At 42.4% G+C, this 20,977-nt stretch overlaps 1 protein-coding gene across 6 annotated transcripts in view; it reads left to right on the forward strand.

Annotated features, from left to right (window-relative positions):
• The window catches only part of usp54b (ubiquitin specific peptidase 54b), a 57,017-nt gene extending 36,493 nt beyond the window's left edge, over window positions 1-20,524 (forward strand). For 5 of the 6 annotated variants that reach the window (XM_044177907.1, XM_044177910.1, XM_044177909.1 and 2 more), the window contains 12 exons: window positions 2,773-2,922; window positions 3,517-3,709; window positions 3,935-4,117; window positions 4,373-4,601; window positions 5,442-5,828; window positions 6,126-6,253; window positions 6,352-6,510; window positions 10,346-10,493; window positions 12,985-13,817; window positions 15,614-15,741; window positions 15,844-15,975; window positions 18,179-20,524. In XM_044177907.1, the coding sequence (XP_044033842.1) occupies window positions 2,773-2,922; window positions 3,517-3,709; window positions 3,935-4,117; window positions 4,373-4,601; window positions 5,442-5,828; window positions 6,126-6,253; window positions 6,352-6,510; window positions 10,346-10,493; window positions 12,985-13,817; window positions 15,614-15,741; window positions 15,844-15,975; window positions 18,179-18,265 (2,757 nt within the window). In that variant the 3' untranslated portion in view covers window positions 18,266-20,524. Of the gene's footprint in view, window positions 1-2,772; window positions 2,923-3,516; window positions 3,710-3,934; window positions 4,118-4,372; window positions 4,602-5,441; window positions 5,829-6,125; window positions 6,254-6,351; window positions 6,511-10,345; window positions 10,494-12,984; window positions 13,818-15,613; window positions 15,742-15,843; window positions 15,976-16,191; window positions 16,332-18,178 lie in introns of all 6 variants that reach the window. The other variant, XR_006375884.1, reaches the window with a different exon arrangement.
• The last annotated feature ends 453 nt before the right edge of the window (window positions 20,525-20,977 follow it).

The raw sequence follows: 20,977 nt of genomic DNA on the forward strand, positions 1-20,977 counted from the left end.
TCCTTTTGTTTCCAGGCTTACAGCTTACTCTTACTTCACTTATCTTCAACATGGGAAGTCAAGTGCTGGCTACATATGTTTGGCATTCAAGTGCTTGAAGTTGTGATGACACTGTTGCTTGGTGACTGACAATAAAAACTGATGTCGCCTCATTTTCAAGAATAGTTAATGATTTTGTGGTTTCTGCATTTCATTTCATTTCACTTATGCTAGGAACAAGGAAAGGGTAGACAATACGTGAGTTTAAAGATTGGGCTCCTACATTTTTAAAAATCTCAGCTTGTGAACTCTGAGTTTTCTGAGTGAAATTGTGAATGAGTAGACTTCAAGTGGACTCTTCTTGTAAGCACTTTGAATACGACCCCATTTTTTAAGACACCACTATTGTCTCAGCTGCTGATCCCCAAAACGAAAACCCTTTGGATCCATAGGCCCCTGGCTGAACCTTCCACTTATAGAGATCTGAAGTCATGACGTCACATCCGGGCTAGCCTCTGTTCCACTAACTTCTGTATTAATGCATCTCTCATTCAGCATTTCTTTCATCAGTCTTTCTGAAAAAACTGTGGCGTGTTCCGGAATTTTACTGTCCATATTCTAAGAAAAATCTCTGCATCAACTACAGCACTTGCTATTAGAAACTGAAATCTTAATGATTTAAGCAAGTTTAAACAACGATTACTTTGTGAGCGCCGAAAAAACTACAGCTCCCATGAAAATTTACCAGCGCAGCAGTGCAGGTACTTTTTTTGGTCCACATCCATAAAATTCAACGTGCTCTGTTCTAAAGTCATTTTTTTCAAATTTTCTAGTTGTAATCTCTGCTGTCTAAAAACATCTACAGCGTGTGCTCCTCTCTGTCCTGCTGTTATTACAGACATGTCTGAACTAACTGCGACCTCTCAATTCGCTTATGGATCCGCCTCTTTTGTTGAGCCATGACGTTAAAGGCAGCTAAAAAGCAGAAATAGTAAATAAATAACAATGTTAGAACGTTTTCCATAAAATGACTGTCCTTATCTAAACATATGAAGCAAGCCACATGATGTACTGTTGAGAAAGGCTCTGTTCCAAGGCTGGATATTTAGTTATTAATTAACATCAAAATGTCAATGGGATTTTCTTGAACAGAACTCACAATTTCCAGTTCCACTTCAGCTCTCTATTTTAATTTAAATTTGCCAACAAGTTCTCCCAAATACTAGCAAACAAACAAATGATACCAGAAATGTAACCTCCACGTCAGAAGTACAAATACCCGAAAGCATGTTCAAACACACGCTAGTGCACCAACAGTGTGTGCGTCCTTGCATGAACACATGCAAGGACACACATGTACTCTCAAAGACACACACGTGTAAATGCACATGTGCAACACACAGACTTAATGACAAACACAAATAGAGAATGCAAATATGTGCATCCTGTAATGCCCAAAAGCTCAACCAATCCCGTTCCAGCACAAACTGAAAAGCAACAAACTAAAACACACACAACACAATTGACCTGACTTCTATTATTCTCATATAGAGCCCAGGATGCCGTCTGCTGCTGAAGCTTTCAAACCTCACACACACACACACACACACACACACACACACACGTGTTTGGCCCCCGATACTCCGTGTCATGACTGAGTAATGTCGATGCATTTTAATGCCACTGTAACATCTCCAGCCGCATTCTGAAGTGATATCTATGAATAATGGATCAGTGAATATGACTATGTGTTATAGTGAGTCAAATTCTTTCAAATCTTCTATTTTCTGTCTCCGCCTGCTGCATTCTCTCTCGTTTTCATCCCGCTGTTGTGAGATGAAGCTAGTTGTTAGATACGAATCTATCGCATTTTCTGCTTTTGTTTAGTCGTTCAGATCAGAAAAAGGGAATCCACCTGCGTCCTGTATCCCTCCTCCTCTTCCACTGCTTCCACTTTCTCTCTGTTCTGCTTCCCTGTCAGTCTTTTATATTCTTTCTTTCCTTAGATAAGATTATTAGATTATTTTAGTGCTGAAACAATTCTATTACAATAAATAGATCATTTTTATGATTGATTAATCTTTACTGCAAGTCATTTATCAAGCAAAAATGCGGAACTCTTGCAGGTTCCAGCATCACACATATGAAGATTTGCTGTTTTGAATCATGGTAAATAACTGAGTTTTCGGCTGTTGGTCGGACAAAAGAAGCAATTTGAGGACGTCACTTTGGGCTGTGGAAACTCATGAAGGGCTATGTTCTGACATTTTGTAGACTAATTGTTAACATTCTATAATGAAAGTAACTGTTAGTTGCAGGCCTAGATAATTTGTCATTTTACTGTATTGAACCGTACAGTATGGGTTTTTGCAGCAGGTAAAGACAGGGCACAGATAGGATTGTATTAAAGGCTGTTAACATTCGTAAAACAATAACTTCAGTACTTTTATCACATTGATCTGTGCATATAAAATGTGCAAATATCAGCAGTATTATTTGCAGCAGCTGACCTTACTGAGACATCAGTGTGAGATCTGTGCGTCATTTCTGCATGAAAAGCTGCAGCTCATATGAAGCACTGTACAGTATGTGCAGCATACAATGAGAGGAAAGTGAGGAGTTTGAGAAAAGGCAGTATGTGAAGGATTACTGCATACAGTATATACTAGGTGAGCAAAAATATGCTTGTATTCACATTAACTCCTCTACTCCCCCCACACCGCACACCTCTCCTTCTCTTCCCTGCATCTCCCCTCTCCGTCTCCTCCTCCTCCCCTCTCTCTCTCTCTGTAGTTGTTCTATCGTGTGACAGAAGAGAGGGCTCGCCAGGCGGAGCTCTACTTGGTGGGCATGGTGTGCTACTACGGCAAGCACTACTCCACCTTCTTCTTCCAGACCAAGATACGCAAGTGGATGTACTTCGACGACGCCCACGTCAAAGAGGTGAGACACAGTTTGGAGTCTGCATGCTGCAACACAGGGAGGGTGTGCTGTACATTATCTGCTGCATCTCCAGTTGTGCGTTTGAGAGCAGCAATGACAAGAACTATGCTGTATGTTAGTCTAAGTGCTGCATGGTCAGCGGGGGTGGCTTGAGATTGATTATGTGTTTCAGGTTTAATCCCTGTCTTTGTTTAAATCTTAGCGCAGGTTTAAAGACTAATACTGATCTTATGCTGTAATACTTTATGATTTAAGCATGAGTTATGTTCCATAAGGCTGGAAAATTATACACATTTTGCGGTTTAAAGCTGGGTTTGTTTGCTGTGTCAAAGTGTGACTACATGTCCTACATTTCCTTCAGTCACAGTGCACACTGTTGGTCAAATTAGATTATTGAGCTAATGAAAAGTGTGATAATATGATATCAATAAGGACACACAGCAGAACAATGTGTGTATGACCTTCTACTTTTGGTGGAATATGCGTAATGTTATATCTTAATATGGATATGTGTGTGTGTGTGTGGGTTTATATGTATGCTTATGTGTGTATTTATGTGTCTGTGTGTGTGTGTTCCCCCTGCTGTACCTCCAGATCGGCCCTAAGTGGAAGGACGTGGTGTCTCGCTGTATCAAAGGCCACTATCAGCCCCTGCTGCTGCTCTACGCTGACCCCCGTGGGACACCGGTGATACTGCAGGAGAGCCCCAACCCCTGTACCAGCTCCAACCCGCAGCTGGAGCTCCAGCACTGCAGCAGCAAGGCTGGTTACGACAGTGAAGACTCCGGTACAGCAAAGATGACATGCTACAGATCACATCAGATTACTCTGTGTTTATCATCAGGGGGCCATGCGAGGTTACAGCTTTAAAGCTCTGACCTTCAACCTATAATCCAACTTCTGCTTCTGCATACTGCATAACCTGAACTTAACTTCTCTGCCTTTAACTGTAAACATATGAAGATGCAGGATTAACTGAAAGGTCATCTCTCTTTCTCTTGTTCACTGTCAGGTCGGGAGCCGTCCATATCCAGCGATACTCGTACTGACTCTTCGACGGACAGCTCGAGTCACCGGGCCTCTCGCAGCCGATCTCTCCATCAGTCCACGGGCAGCCACCTCTCCAGCGAATCCCAGACCACAGTGGTCTGTAATTACGACATCGGCACACCGCCGCTTGGTGCTGACGCTGGAGGTAATACTGCATTTGAGTCCAGGCCCAAAGTTATCTATACTCACAAAGTACAGCTGCACCTTCAGTCAAGACACCTTGACAGCTCCGAACAACTGCAAATACACAAGTGGCCACAGTGTTTTCAGGGAGTAAGAGAAAGTACTAAACTGCGGTACTTGTTGTAGGTACAAATATAGTAAGAGTAAACAAAAGTCAGTTTTCAAGTTTCTGTGGAAATAAAGTGAGTTCTTTCTCTCCCTCTTCTCCCCCGTTCAGAGTCAGCAGTGGAGGGTCCTCCCCGTCTTCCCCGTCCTCCCTCTCCTCCCCTGCCGGAGTACAAGGAGACAGCCGTCTTTCTCCTCTCCTCCCGTCGGCCACTCACCTCCTCCTCTTCCTCCTCTCGTCCCCTGTCCTCCTCCTCTTCGTCAGGAGTGGGGGGCTGTGAGGGCGGAGTTGGGGGGCCCCACTGGGAGGATGAAAGCACCAGCAGTGAGAGCAAGTCCAGGTACTGCACCATACACACAGACTCTTACTCACAGTGTATGTGGTTGTATCTACTGTAGGCTATTCTACCTAGCAACCAGGATAAAATATTATATTTGCCAGTGGTGAAAGAAGTATTCAAATCCTCTACTTAAGTAAACATACTAATAAATCAATATAAAAAATATTCCATTACAAGTAAAAGCCCTGCACTCACTCACTTCAACTCAGCTACTTACAAAATGTACTTAAAGTATCAAAAGTAAAATTAGAAGTTCTGTAGTAAAATGGCCTCTGTGACTGATATATTATTATATATGATATTATTAGACTGATGAATTGATGTGTAAGCAGGATTTCGCTGTTGTAGCTGGTTGAGGTTTAGCTAGTTTTAACAACTTTACATAGAGTTTGGATCCAAAAGGTCACAAGGTAAATCTGAGGGGTCTTGAGATGAATTAATGGAGTTGGAAAGAAGAAAAAACAAAGTTCTGCAACACAAATCTGTATTCATCTTTTGGACTTCATTTAATTTTTGTTGTTTTGTGACATATTGGAGTTTAGTTTGACTTCTTAAGGCCGTGAACACAAAATGAAACCATGTGAGAAGTTTAGATGGGAAAAAGCTCTGTGGTGGAACTGAATGTGTAATGTGTATTGTTGGTGCCTTAAATAGTTAAAATTGTTTTTTTTACTTTCAACTTTGTTTTAAGAAGATTTTACCTAGAGATTTCCATTCCATTTGCACCTTTTGATTAGTTTTCAACAGTCACGTTACGTATTTAGGTAGATATCACAGTATTCGTTCCACTCCTGGAGTCATGTAACATCCTGTGTAACATCTTCCCCCCTTGCTTTGTAGTTCTTCTGGAGGCCGCTACAGGCCAACCTGGAGGCCCAGGAGAGAGGCCCTGAACATCGACAGCATCTTCACCCGACCGAGAGGCTCCTCTCTGGGCTACAACACCCTGCCTGGTCCCTCTCTCCCTCCAGAGCCTCAGGACTCCCTTCCTTTGGCGGGACCCGCTCCACCCACACAGCCAGGGTTGCAAGAGGTGGAAGGGAGGGAGGTTGGGGAGTTGGAAGTGGGGTTTGGGCTGGTCGGGCAGCCCAGGTCTCTGGGCAGTGGGCGGACAATGGGTCCCCCTGCCCCTCCACCTCTGAGAGGGGTGGAGCACCAGCCACGTCTGATTCAGAGGATGGAGAGTGGCTACGAGAGCAGTGAGAGGAACAGCAGCAGCCCCGACAGGTACTCACAAATAACAATTACTGTCTCTTCCTTTCTGTCTCTGTCGTTCATTGTCTTTCCCTCTCTTGGTTTCTCTGTCACTCTAATTTTTCCGTTCAATTTAATTTTATCAGAATGAAATTCGAATGTAACTGTGATTGACAAAGACAAATTGTCCACCAATAGTAGCCCATAACAACAAATCAATCAATGGACATGTTTGTCTATGATCTACACTCTAAATATGTTTTCCCCTTTTGTCTCTTTTGCTTGCTCTGTTTCTCTCTGTCTCTCTGTTTTTTTTCTTTCACTCCACAGGGAGGTGGGGCAACAGAAACGGGTGCTGATGTCAGGACCTTCATGGCGTTCGGTGCCTAAGTCAAAGAGCAGCAGTGCCATCCTGCAGGAGCTGCCCTCCCCCAGCTGGGGTGGCGGCACCAACGCAGGTGTGTATTTGTGCATGTACTTGCATTTATCCACTGTGACTTGCATTTGATTTTATTGATGATTTAATTTTCCATCTTTTGTGTTTGTGTGTGTTCAGGCTCAGGGCGCAGTGAGCTGGACGAGCTGCAGGAGGAGGTGGCGAGGAGAGCCCGCCAGCAGGAGCAGCAGAAGCGGAGGGAGGCAGAGCGGGAGGCGGCCATGGGATTCAACCCCAAACCCAGCAAATTTATGGACCTGGACCAGCTCCAACACCAGGGTATGGATGAAAAAAGACAGAAAGAGACAAGTGGGAGGGAGTGAGGGTGTAGGAGAAAGAAGAGATGTTGGGAGGTTAGAAGTTTTTAAGGATAAAACATATTTTCTCACTTACCTCCAGAGGTATCTAGTGATGCAGATAGTTTTGGTTTTATTTTCTCATGTTTTAATTCAATTCAATAAAATTTTATTTATGTAGCACCTTTCAAGAAGAAGGTCAAAAGACAACTGCATTTAAATCTGCACAGGGAAATGTTATATGTTTTAAACCCCAGATAGCAAAGAGCCATCACTGACTTATTAGACAATTTGGGATTTAAATCTCAATTTTCACTTTCACTTTCACACAAACGTATGCATTTCATGATCCGGGCTGATAAAGTGTATTTTTATGTTAAAATCTTACCCAGTGCAGCTTTAAGGTCATATTATCACCTGTTGTCTAGTTTAGCAGTCAGAGTGACTTTTATGTCCGTGGTTCTGTCTGACCTCCTCTTTGTCCTCATTCCCATCTGTTCGTCTGTCTCTCCATCTGTCTCCCTCCGTCGGTAATTTTTAATTTGTCTATTAGTTCAGTGTGTGTTACTATAACTCATACTGTATATATCAGGTTTTTGTGTGCCATCCATGAGTGTTTTATGTCAGAATAAGTGTGTCTGTATCCAGCTGAGCTTTAGCTAAATTCTGTGTAGCTGAACAGAGCAGAGAGCAAATCCCTGTCAGTTCAGTTTTTACCTCCTGTGGGACGTTTACTGACCAGCACTGAGTGGGAAACTCTCTCAGGGTGATTCCCATTTAAAAGCACAATCCCAGTCAAGTTCAGAGCTCTGATGTCCCGGCCAATCTCTAGGGAGTTCACAATGTGTGTGTGTTTCTTTGTTCACAAAAAGACTGAGTGTGTGTGTGTATATATGTTTATATATGTCTGTGTGTCTCCCTGTGTTCATGTTTATGTCCATGTATATGTACTATATACATACTGTATAAATAGTCATGTATGTGTGTACCTGTGTATACAGTGTATCTTCATGTGTGTGTGAGAATGTGAGCTGTAGATGTGAGACTTGGACTCAAGTCATACTTAAAGGGGCACTCCACCCATTTTACATGTCAAAGTCAATGTACTAGTCACAGGGAATGAGACTGACACTGTGATGTCTTCTGTGGCTCTAATTCTGGCATTATTACTCAATTTACATCAGTTGAATAATTTCATTTTGGTCTTGGGGATTACATAATCTAACAAAAGAGGATGTATAGAGGTGCTTTATGGGAAGTGTAGGATCCAGTTTTTTTGGCGCTTGACTCATACTAGGGACAAAAAGTCAGGATATCTCGGACTTTGCATCACTTTTGCACATTCTTTTTCAGCCACATTGTCAGTATGTCTCTATGAGACAGCAATGTCAGTTTGTCTGCCCACCAGTTTGGTCGAGACTGAAATATTTGGACAAATATTGCATGAATTGCCGTGAACTTTTGTATAGACATTCGTGGTTCCAAGAGGATGAAACCTATTGACTTTGGTGATCCCCTGACTTTTCCTCTTGTGCCATCAACAGGTCAACATTTCAATTTGTCCAATGCTTTAGTTTATGACTAAATACCTGCAAAACTAATGACATTCCCATCAGCCTCAGCTGTTCTCTGTGTTTAGAGCTAATTAGCAAATGTTAACATGCTAACACGCTAAAGAAAGATGGTGAACATTAGCATTTAGCTCAAAGCACCGCTGTGTCTAGATAAGTACAGCCTCACAGAGCCACTAGCATGGCTGTAGACTCTTAGTCTTGTTTAATCTGTCTCCCGCAAGTCCCACTTTATGGATTTGCAGTACTAAATCGCTCAAGTCACAATCAGGACTTGAGACTTGACTTAGACTTGATTGCTATGAGAGTTGACTTTAGACTTAAAGGCAAAACATTCAAATTCTAACCAAGAAAGAAAGACACTGCACAGCCACTTACACTGTTTAATTACATATGCATTGAAAGGACTTAATTGAAAGGATCTCAGCTACACTGACAGCTTTGATTAGCTTTGAAAGAATAATGTTCACCTGCTGTGTCATTTTAATGGTCAGCATTCAAACACTTGAACGACTTGCATCTTGACTTGTAATTTGCAGACCTGTGACTTAACTTGGACATGGCCTAAATTACATGAGACTGTATGTGTGTGTTTTCATGCATCATGCATATTTGGTCCATGCATCCACAAAATATATTTTTCTGTGCCTGTGTTACTATTTTCAGAAAATATGTGTGTGTGTGTGTGTGTGTGTGTGTGTGTGTGTGTGTGTGTGTGTGTGTGTGTGAGAGAGAGAGAGAGAGAGAGAGAGCCTTGTATGAACTGCAGGTGTGCAGGTTTTCCCCTCCAGCTCAGCACTAACTAAATCTATATCAGGGATTATTATGTTGTGTCCTGTCTATCCTACTGTGTGTGCTTCAGTGTGTTCAGCCTCATGAACCTGACACACACACACACCCCTGTGAGTACACTCAACCTTGATGGAGTGAAAGGACGACTTGCGAATGAACAGATGGCATCACTATCAGTGCGATTACGTAACAGAATTTGGTTTACCACATCCGTATCAATGGTTTCAGGTGGACTCCAAACAATCTGCCTCAGTGTTTTAGAGGACGTTACAGCCAACAACAACAACAAAGCTGCCATCAACCTTCCTTTATTCTGTCTCTATCAATCAAATGTCTGTAAACTCAAGCCAAGATGGGTGATGGCTGCTCTTTTGTTGTCCTCTTCTGCATCTTTTTTTAAAACCAACTAACACCATTCAAGGTGCGTTCACAAGGCTACGCACCATAGAAAGCTTTGTCTGAAAAAAACAACAACTTTTGTCATTTTTTCTCTGTCTGGTGTCTGTGGCTTCATGAACGTAGCCTCAACTTTGCTCCTCACTTATCTAATCTTGACTTTTTGACTTACTAACTAGAGTACGTTATGAGTATAACTTATGAGTAAGTTTACATATTGATGCATTGACAATAGAGTTGCAAAGTGGGAAGAGATGCTGGGTGTGGAAGTATTTCCCCCCACTATAAAGTCTTCCTATTTCAAAATTTTCTTCTAATGATGTCCTCAATGTTTGTCAACATAAAAACATGGGAGCCTCCTCTGAGACAATATAACTTTTGCTGAACAGTGGCCACTGTTGCCAGAATAAATATGCTATTTCATCTTTCAAAAGTTACATAATCTAGTTTTAAAAATACAATAAATTTATGAGCCTGAGCAGCTGTAGCTATGGAGGAAGAAGGCACAAATCAGAGTTGCAGCGAATCTGGAATGCTTTTTTGTTGTAATTTGAAATAAAAAAACCACACCATAGTTACTAAATTCTTCTAAAATTGACCCTGAATCTGAACATGAACTGAATGTTTTATCAGGTGCAATTTTTAGCTGTAGCTCGTTGTTAGCGGCACATACAAATGAGTTTTAAGCTCTGTCAGTCACCTAACATAGTCAATGCAGAAAATAAAGAGGATGCCTGAAGTAAATCCTCCCACTTTGCAACTCTATACAAGTATAAAATACACACACTGACTTACAGTAGAGGAGCGTAATGCATGCCGGCCCCCTCATAACCACTCCTTCTGCTCTGCTTCTATTTTCTCTGTCTCCTTTTGTCTCATCTGTTCTTTCATTGTCATATTTTGTCTCTGTCTTCATCTTTTACTCTTTCCTTCTTGTATTCTTCTTTGTTGTTTCCTTTCCTTTTCCGATCCCTCACTCTTTCTTTCTCTGCCACTCTCTCGTTACATCTTTCTGTCTTTTCTCCTTTTTATCTCCCACTCTGTTGTTAACATCCTCAGCTGTGCTCAGACCCCTGCATGAGGCTAACGCTCATAGCGGATTGGCTGTAGCTACGTGCATGAGGAGCACTGGGGGCCCAATCAAACCCAGGCAGGAACAGGAAATGGAACGGGAGACAGGAAGCGCCCGTCCACAGGGGCCTCGCAGGTACCACCACTGTCTCCCCTTATGTGTCCGCAGCGGTGCCTGTCTCAAAACCACCTCAGACCCCCTTCCTCCCTCCCTCCCTCCCTCACTTCGTGTGTGTCCTCAGCTCAAGCTGTCCTTAAACCCACCTCAGGACTCCTCTGTGTGTGTCCTCTGGGTGTTGGCTGTCTAAAAACACCTCAACACCCTCATGTGTGTGTCTTCAGCTCTGGCTGCCCCAAAATCCCAGAACCCCTGTTTTTGTAACCCCTAGCACTGCCCTCTCACATCCTGCTGTATGCGTGTATGTGTGTCTGAATGTGCGTGTGTTCTCAAACACACACACACTTGACTATATACAGTAACTTCTTATCCCCTTTGTGTTTGTGTGTTTGTTGCAGTGCAATAAAAACCTGCTTTGCTGGGCTCTGTGTTGCCATCGAGAATAAAAAGAGAGACAGATTTGCTCTCTGCTTTTCCGTGCTTCACTGCTTACCTTCATTGTTGTTGTGCTGCTCTTTGTAGCTGTGTGCTGCCAAGGCTTCCCTCTGCTCTTTGTGTGCTGCTGATCTGTCCTTCTGTGTGCTGTAAAGCTGCAGTCCGTCACAATGTTTCTGTCCTGTGTGCTGCCGTGCGATTGCAGTCACAGATCCTGTGCTGTGGTTTGTTTTTTTGCTCTTTGCTGCTATGTTTGTGTGTTACAGTAAGTCAGTCTGTTTCCCTTCTGATGTGTTAGTTTTACTGTGTGAGGAGGGGAAAGTGAGCTTCAGCAGTAAAGTTTTTGTACAAGAGTGAAAAAGCATCATATTTCATGTTTAAAAAGAGTGAGACAGCTCATCTAGAATAGAATAGAGATAGAGAACTAATCACATTTAATCTAATTGTAACTAGACTTGCAGGCAAGTATAACAGGGTCCAAGCATCCCACGGATTTAAGTAACTGTTTGTCAGACAAAACAAGCAATTTAAAGATGTCAATTGTGGAAATTGTGACAAGCATTTTTCACTTTTTTCTGACATTTTATAGACCAAATGATTCATCAATTAATCAAAAAAAAAGATCAAAAAGAACATCCATGCATCAGAGTGGTATAAAATATAAACAAAATAAGATTAAATAGAATGAATATGTAACTAATACATTGAAAAGTACTATACTACTAGACACAGAAGAAAAAGTGTGTAAAAATGATTTTAAAATAACCAGAGTCGAGGGGCCCCAATTGCAAAGGACCAGGTTTTTATCTTTGAGGATCTCAGGTTAAACTCAGGCTCATATGGAGTTAGCAAATTACAAACATAGTCAGGAGCCAATCTCATATGTGCCTTAAAGGTGGTCATTAAAATCTTTAAAACATTCTCCCATTAGGTCTTGTAAGGTGTCTTACTGCGGCACTTTGAACCAGCTGAATTGATGGTAATTTACAAAGGCAGAGACAATGATTGGATTTGCTAATTTAGTAGTGTTAATGCCGTATTTAGTCTCGGTTTCATTAGAACTCAGCTTAAACTGGAGCAAAATTTGTTAAAAATTAATAAATTGTAAATCCAAACTGTTAACAGCAAGATGAAGGGAAGGAGGAGGTAAAGCTCAGTGCTTAGCCTCTTTTATCACCTTCCTCCTCTCCTCTATTGATCAACACAAGCCTCTGATTTATAGCTCACTGCTGCAAAGCCTGCTGGGTAATTGCTAAGGCTGAAAAGAGACGGGAGAGTTAATGTGGGGGATGGGGGCTGGCGCTCACGCAGACACATACAGGTTTTGTGTACGCTGTCTTTAAAAATAGACTCACAATTTTACATACTTGCTGTTCACACATACCAACACACATACTAGTTTACTACACGCACACGCACAAACACACACACACTCATGCACACACTGTTACACTGATAGAGTGCAGCGTGTGTACCATGTCTCTGCAGAGAGGATTCACTAATGTTCAAAATATATCACATCCTTCACATATCTATGTATGTAAATCAATAAAGTAATATAGTGTCCCGCTGAGACTGAATTACTCCAGACTGTAGAAGTCACATTTATTTTCCGTGTTGATATACTGCATCAGTGCAGCAGAGGGTAGATTGCTGTTTTGAGAATCAGATTAAAGTCAAATCTTTGGTTGTTTGAGCTGGATGTGTTCAGATCAGAAAGTAAAGTTTGGTCAATCTGCAGCAATCTGTCAGTCAGTGGAGCTGAGCTTGTGCCTGACTCATAAACAGCATGGCTGTGAAATCCCGTACACAAAGCGATGCTTGCACAAGGCTGCATCATTGTGTGTTCGTAGCTGTTTGTTCCGTATGAAATTGAGCTTGTCTGTGTGTATGCGCGTGCGTGTGTTTGTACGTGTGTGTCTGTTTTCTGCTTGTTTATCCTGGTATGCTGTTGGCTGTTGTGACCTTCCCTCTATGCAGTAACTCACCTGACGTCAGAGCTGCTCTGTTTTTTGGGGTGTTTTTTTTTTCATGCTGCTGGCTGACTGACACCTCCCTCTCTTGTGTCCTCCAGTGAACAGCCTGGCCCGGTCCAAGTACTGCTGACGCCCAATCAGGAGGAGGAAGAGGACCAGGCAACGCCCAACCAGGACGCTGCTCTGGGCCCGGACCCACCCCCTCCATCCTATCGGCCCGCTCTCCCTCGACCCCCGCTCTCCCTCAGCATCCCTCACCCTTGCGCCCCTGCCAGCCAAGGGGAGGAGGAGGAGGGTAGATGCATGGGGAGGAGAGGGGAGGAAGGCGAGGATGGGAGGGAGGGGACTGGGGTGAGGCTGTGTGAGTTGCTGCAGGCAGGGGGGGTGAGTGTCAGACCCCTGGGGAAGCACTTAGCCATCTCTCTGCCCTCGCTTCCTCTGCGTCTCTGGGATACACACACCACACACAGTGCACACTCCACACACCTTGAACCCACACATACACACCCTCCCCCTCCGTCCTCTACTCCTTCCCCAACTCACCCTCTGGAAGCCTCCGGGCAAAGGAAAGCTCTTACGCCTCTTTGGCAGCCCCCCCAGCCCCATTCCCCCATCGGCGCCACTCAGCATTGGCCGAGGCATGGACCTGCCGCCGACAGCAGCACACGTCATTGGTCCTCCTGGAGTTTGGACCGCCCCGACGCAGTGGTGACTCCATATGACACCCCCCCAGACCGCTGTGTTCCCATCAGGCCGCAGACGTCCAGTCAGCAGTACAGCTACAGTTGCCAGTCCTCTCCAGGACACTACAGCTCCCAGCATGCCCCAGGGCAACACAGTGATCCCTGCTGTGACCGTGAAGAGGCTGAGCTGTCTGAGCTGTCTGAGCTTGACTCCCTTTTCCAGGCCAGTCTGCTGGCTGGAAAGACAGGTATGCACACACACACGCACGCACACACACACAAGTTTGTTTCACTATCCCCGTGGAGGACAGTCATTGACATAAAGCTTTCCTTAGCCCCTTACCTTAACCTTAACGATCACAACTAAATGCCTAACCTTAACCCATTTGTAACCTGTACCCTAAAACCAAGTCTTAACCCTCAAAAAGCAGTCTCTGGGTACCTCAATTTTTGTCCCCATGGTGACCAAGTCCCCATGGGTTAGTGTGCATTCAGATTAAAGTCCCCACTGGGAAATAAGAACATGAAACACATACACACACAGAGCTATACAACTTCAAACAAGTGAAATGTTGAAATTGCCTGAAATTTATTACGATGACATACATGAACAATTTAGGTGTATAATTTAAATATGAATCCCTAAACGATTGTATAGTAGAGCTGAAACGATTAATCACTTAGTCAATTGTCAGAGCGTTTGTCAACAATAATTTTGATAATTAATTGTGTAAGTCATTTATCAAGCTTTTTTGTTAATAGAGAATATCTTTTTGGACTGTGTGTCCAATAAAACAACATTTATGCAGATTTCATGGACTTTATGATTGACCAGTTAATCAATAAAATAAGCAACAGATTAATTGACGATGAAAATAATCTGTAGTTGCAGTCCTTTGGTAGGGTATAGTCAAGTTTGCTGTTAATTCCCAAAACAGAAATTCAAATTAATGTTTTGTATCTACATTATTAAGCTTGATTGCTACTAGAGACAAGGCTATAAATGTACAAAGTCATACATTTAAGATGAATTGTATTTAAAACCATGTTTAGAACCATGTTATGTGGTCACTATTCTTTTCAAAAACAAGCTAAAAACCTTAGCTGTGTCCCAGATCCATACTACTGTATATACTCATTCTAAGCGGGCTTTGAGTATGTAGAACTATACTTAAAACAGTTGGTATGCATACAAAAAAAACTTGATTTTTGAGTGTGCTGTTGATGGGCGCTATTCTCCCACAATGCAGTGCACAAAGGAAATGGATGAGCTGCTCACAGCTGCAAAATAAAGCTTTAAAAAATTAAAGCATTAAAGTTTTGGAAAAATGTTTTGCTTTATGTTTTACTGGCAATCTTATAACTGTACCATTCCCTGTTAGTATAAAATGGTGATGTATGTTGATTTCTTATACACTCACTGCATACAGTTACTATAAACATTAGTATATAGTATATACTGTACAGTCAGTATGCAGAATGGAATTGGGACATAGCACAATAGCATTTTTGCAGACAGGTTGTTGCAGCTGATTCTGAGAAGTTACTGCTTTTTGCTTTTTTATGTGGATTTTCTTCTTTTTTTTCCAAACGCCGCTGTCCTTTAAGAGGCCTTTTGGTGTGCTGTCACATTACTTTATGAAATCACAGAACTTTATATTAAATTCTAGCCAAAATTCAAAGTTTCCAAAGATGAATTACAGGAAAAAGTTTATAAATTGATGCACAAGACAAGGAGAATTTTTAATTTGCTGAAATGGTGCAGCCATAAAAAATGGCATCTTGTGTTTGAACATTTTACTCAATAAGTGTGATATATTGGTTCAGCAAAGGGCTGGAACAGAATTTAAATTGAATATATTAATTATGTTGTGAAATTGTGTGGGATAAAAACAGTTTTACCAAGGCTATGTAAGGGTAAATTTAAGAACATGGGGAAGATTAGAGCCGAGGTTGTTTAAGTGCTTCCACTAGAATGGCAGATAACAGACCATCCTTGTATGTGCGTATTTTGATCTCCAGCCTTGCCTGTGTGTGTTTTCAGGCTGCAGCCCATCAGAGAGGCTCATATCCAGGGTGGGAGGACAAGCTCGCTCCAAGACCCCCAACGCAGACATGGAGAGGAGTGTGTACGGGGCGGACTGCACCAGCACCCCCACCTACCTCAACAAGGTAACATCTACGTAGTCTTTCTAACCGAATCCCCTCACATGTTCACAGGTCATCAGTTGGATCCATTTTCCAGCGTCTGACAGACATTTTCTCCTTCTGCAGCCAATGATGTTGCGGGATCTGCGTTTTGGGGTGGAGCCTGATGATGGGGAAAACCAGAGACGAATTGGACGCAGCCTGAGCGGCACAGTAGTGACCCCGCGCCGCAGCCGCCTGACTGCAACCCGCAGCCTTGTGAGTGTGACTTCCTGTGCTCTGCTGCCCCCCTGTGGTCATGCTATTAAACTGCATCTGCTTGATGTCCCGCCGTGGCACTTTACACGTTGCTTTTCCCTGTGCTCTTCTCCCCTGCTGTTTGTCTTGTTTCTTCCTTTTGTCCTGCTTTTCGATTTCCAATCTGTCCTCCTCTCTCTGCTTCTCTTCCTTTTCTTTCCTCTTTCTCTCTCAAAGGTGAAGCAGGCTGATGTCAGTGCCTCTCCTTGCTTACTTCCTCTCTTCTGAGCCCCTGTTGCTATTCCACCACTATCATCTCCTCCATTCTCCTCATCACCAACACCTTCTCATCACCACCTCCCTCCACCTCTTCACAGGTAAACACTGCGCTGAGCTCATTTGACCTTGTTACACTTGTAATCTTTAACGGAAAATACCACTCATCTCCTTGAGACTGGTAAGAGTGTACATGTTTCCTTGGTTGAGCTACTTTGCGTGCCAGATGAGTGTGTTTCAGAGCAATTTTAAAATCAGGTCAGAATAGCAAAGTAAGTGTCTTTTCTTGAATTTTCATGAATTTTTTGGCAAACCAGACTCATCTGGCACAAAAGTAGGGTAAGCCCCTATTTGCACATAGCTATATTCTGTGCACTGATTTGTAATAACTGTGGAGTGCCAAAGGTTATTTTCATCCCTGGGCAAATCTGTCATGTGTCAAATTTAGTTAAAATTTCCAGCAGAAATCACCTACATTTTGTATCCTAACCCAAACTACATGATACAAAGGACGTTTTTTTCTTTTCAATTCTATAGAAAATACATATTTCCTTCTCACCCAAGAAAATGACTAAATATTCTAAATGCAATGCAACCTTAGTTTAGAAACCCCCCCACCAATAATTCTTCTTTAAGGGCAGAACTTGATCACAAATTGTGAACAACGTCAGTTTAATAAAGGCCCCCATCAGAAACAACTTTTGAAGCTTTATTCTGTGCCAAAATGAAGCATAGAATAACTGCAGACCTGGTTTGTTTGTGTCATTTAAGGTCTAGAGACTTTTTATAATTTTTTTTAACACTTCTTCAGTTTCAGAGTGCAGAAATCACACCTCACTGTGAGAGCTGAGGCTAATGCACGTCAATCTGAAATATTTTTACACAATGTTGTGTTACATGTCATATGCCAATATTCTCTCTAGTAGAGAAACTGTTGAATATCAGTCAGATTTATTTTTAGTTTGTTTTGGATGTGAGTTGAATCCAAATGAAACTAGTCACACAAACTGGTCTCCAATATACAAAAGGCTTTATTCCCTAAAGGTTACAAAATACAATATTTAATCTTATGCTTTATTGGGTAAAAACGGTTGAATCTTTTTTGTTCAATAGAAAATAACAAATTTGGTGCTCTTTAAACCTAAATTTCTAAGTGAGTGAACAGGTGACCTCAAAACATCCTTCCTTTAATGAAATTCATATTTCTAATATACTAAAACAACTTACTATGCAAAAAATACTCTTTTTTATCATTAAAAAACACGAAAGGTAGAATATTTTGCACACATGTTGCTGCAGTTGATTCTGGGAAGTTACTGCTTTTTGCTTTTTTGTGAATTTTCTATATTTCGATGTCTTTTTGGTTGGACTCCTGTTCTGGAAGAAGCCTTTTGTTGCCCCGTCACATCACTTACTAATTCACAGAACTTTATATTAAATCTTTGCCAAATTCCAAAGTTCCCAAAGATAAATTTGAGGAAAATGTCTATAAACTGATGTACAAGATGTGTGGAATGTTTAATTAATTAATTAAACTGAAATGGTGCAGCCATTAAAAAAATAACAGTTTACTCAATGAGTGTGATATATTGTTTCAGTGAAGGGTTGGAGCTAAATTCATATTCAATGTATAATTTCGTGTGGGACAATGTATTCTACTTAAGGGTAGATTTAAGTGGAACATAGGGGACGTCAGAATTCAAGTATTGTGTTTCTGCCCCATGAGAAAGACTCAGGATGGCAAAATCTGTACTCTTTAAATCTCAAATTTCAATCTCTGAACATTTGTGGGTATCTCAGACTGATTTCTAAATGAATGAACAGTTTGTAAAAAAGTTTGTAATCCACTGCAAATCTATTTCATTGTTAAACCCTTAAACTGAATTTGAGGTGAACCGTCATGCTAATCTGACCTGTTGTTCATTCTCTCCTCTCTCTTCTTCTGCAGGAGCTGTCGGGCGGTGCTGGGAGTTTCTGGCTGTGTCTGACGGGTGTCAAGCTGTCTTCTGACCAAAGTCCTTCTCTGCTTCACTAACGTCTCACCGCATCCACCTCCACACGGGGCAGCAGCGCCGGGGTCCTCTACGGCCTCGTCTTGATGGCCTCGCCTTGACGGACCTGGAATTGGCTCAGGAGGATCAAATTCAACTCCTATCCTGTTCCTCCTCCTTCTCCCTCAAACAACATGCACACTCAAACACATGCACGCACACATGCACATCTGCACTGACGTAGAGCCTCCCTCAGCGCCTGCAGCACCCTGCTTAGCCCCTCCTTGCCTTCCTCCTCCCTCCCCCCTTCCTTGACCTACTATTCTGTCTATGCAGTCACTCTGACCCCCAACTACAACCTCAACCTTCCCCCCTATTTCCCGGGACTGTTGTTTCTCGTCTCCCCCTGAGTTTTCAGAGGATTTCCCTGTGCAGTCATTCTGGTGAGCATGCCGCTTTCAGTGGTGTTGTCAGATTGGTCGCTCACTGGCCGGTGTCTGACTGGGACCTGAGATCTTGGCAGACTCGTCCTCCACCGCGCGGGACCCTCAGCTCAGGGGGAGGCTCTTACCAAGTAGCCACGCCTCTTCCTCTTTCTTCACGGGCATTTCCTGTTGTACGCACACGTAGCCGAACTGGGTCTGTTTCAGATGGACAGCCATATTTTTTCTCTTTTTGTTTTTGTTTGTTTTTTTTTTTCCTGTGTGCGCGCACAGTAAACCCGCCCGAGACCGAACTCTCTAATAACTAAAAGTCATGTACAGAAAAACTCATGTATGAAAACCTGTATGTTAATTAATTAAGACCTTATGGAATGTTGATAATGATAATTAACGAATATTGATAAACTTAAAGTGGTACTTCCTCATGTCTGCATTTCAAATAGGAGTGGAGTGCACTTCACAAGTGTCTAGCTGGAGTTTCCGCCCCCAAACCGCCTGCTGACCTAATGACAGCTCTCCCGTTTCTACCGGGAGATTAAACAAGAAAAGCCCTTCCTTTTTCTCTGCTTCTTTCCTTGTTCCTTTCTTTCTTTCCTTCTTTCTTGCTCTCTTTTATTCATGCTTGCTTTCTTTTTGTCCAAACAGGAAACAGTAGCACCACAAATAGGCCAACAGGGGAGGAAAGTTGAGAAGGAATGCGAGTATGTAGGTTAGGAAACCCTTCTCTGAGGCTTTATCAATGAAAACAGAGAAGACTCAAGTGCGCTTTGCAAGGTTACTCGGCAGAAGTGCACTTTCTGAAGGCTGTTTGACTGAGAGGCGGCTGGAGAGAAGTCGATGGCGTTTGTTTTACTTAAAGGCCTCAGGAGAACTTAAGTGGCACTTATGAATTCACACTTTATTATTTCTCCCTCCCACTGAAACTGGTTTTGAGACCTCAGTTGTGAATAGAAAATGCTCCTCTTCAGCCTGAGACAGTGACATGTCTAATATGAATATGCTTTATATGATATATATGTATTAGAGGTATATTTTCAGCCAGTGAGCTATCTTCTTCAGAGATGTCAACCATTCCTCAGTTGTATGAACAGTTATAACTTAATTCACTCCCCCCTTTACTGAGGAGCATTCTGACATGTGTAGAGTACATTTATTATATGCTTTATTCTATTAAATATTATATATAAAATAACAAAGTCCTTATAAAACAACTGGCCAATGTAAAGTTCTTCAAGAATTTACTGATGTTGATCGATCGTAACTAAACCAAAGGTTGGCACTTAACTCAGAGAGCGTATTTAACATTGCTGTTTTTATTTTCATTTAGGTTCCGATTTTGTTGTTGTTTTTTGTTTGTTTGTTTTTTGGGTTCTGGATGTGGGAGAATGTAGCCAATTGTAGCGCATGAGTCCGCTATGCAAATCAACCTTCCCTCACGATCCTGTATCAGAGACAGTCAGGAGGCAGACACACCCACCCATGGGCGCACTCATGGACTCTGGCAGAGACACGGAGAGGAGGAGATATCATGTTTAATGCTGCTGGTGAACTTTGTTGTTCTGCATCTACTACTATGTTTTAACCAATGGAATGCAAAAAGAGAGCAACAAGGAGGGAGAGAGCAAAAAGGGAGAAAGAGAGCGAATGAATGTAAAATAAAGGATGAAAGTGTGTTTTTGTGAATGATGTGATGGTCAGAGGCAGAGTGGGTGAAGAGTCAACTACTGCAGATGGTTTATTGTTTGTGGGTGTGTTTGGACTGTGTGTCAGTTCTGGGGTGGTGTTGCTCGGGGAAAGAGGGAACCTGTATTTTTGCAATAAAGTTATTACCAATGCACTCCCACAGGGGGCGTAACCACACACGTACAATGTCTGTGTCATTTGTTTGTGGAAAGATCAGGAGGAAAGAAGCCTCCACCGATTTAGAATTGCTCTCTTATAACATTGTCAGACTCACGATGGACAGTTTAAAGGATCAAAATGGATGCAGCAGAACCAGAGATATCTTTTTTATTCCACGCATTCTTCTTCCTTGTCAAAACCTTGCGCCTACATTACCCACAATGCAACTCAAGCGCTGACAGTTCAGTTGGAAATTTGGGTGTGTTATACTAGTAGCGGCTAATGTAGCCTCGACCCTCTAGCCTCAAGCAGAGATGAGGAGCGGGCTACAGAGGTCTGGTAATGTAAGGGATTGTTGTTGTACTTTAAAAGACCCCCCCTCCCCCCGTACTCCAACCAACATGGTATAGTCTGGATTCCTCCTACCAAAAAGTCCATTGGATTCTCTCACTTCCTGTTTGGCAGTTTGGA

This window comes from Siniperca chuatsi, linkage group LG20 (genome assembly GCF_020085105.1).
Source record: "Siniperca chuatsi isolate FFG_IHB_CAS linkage group LG20, ASM2008510v1, whole genome shotgun sequence".
Taxonomy (NCBI): domain Eukaryota; kingdom Metazoa; phylum Chordata; class Actinopteri; order Centrarchiformes; family Sinipercidae; genus Siniperca; species Siniperca chuatsi.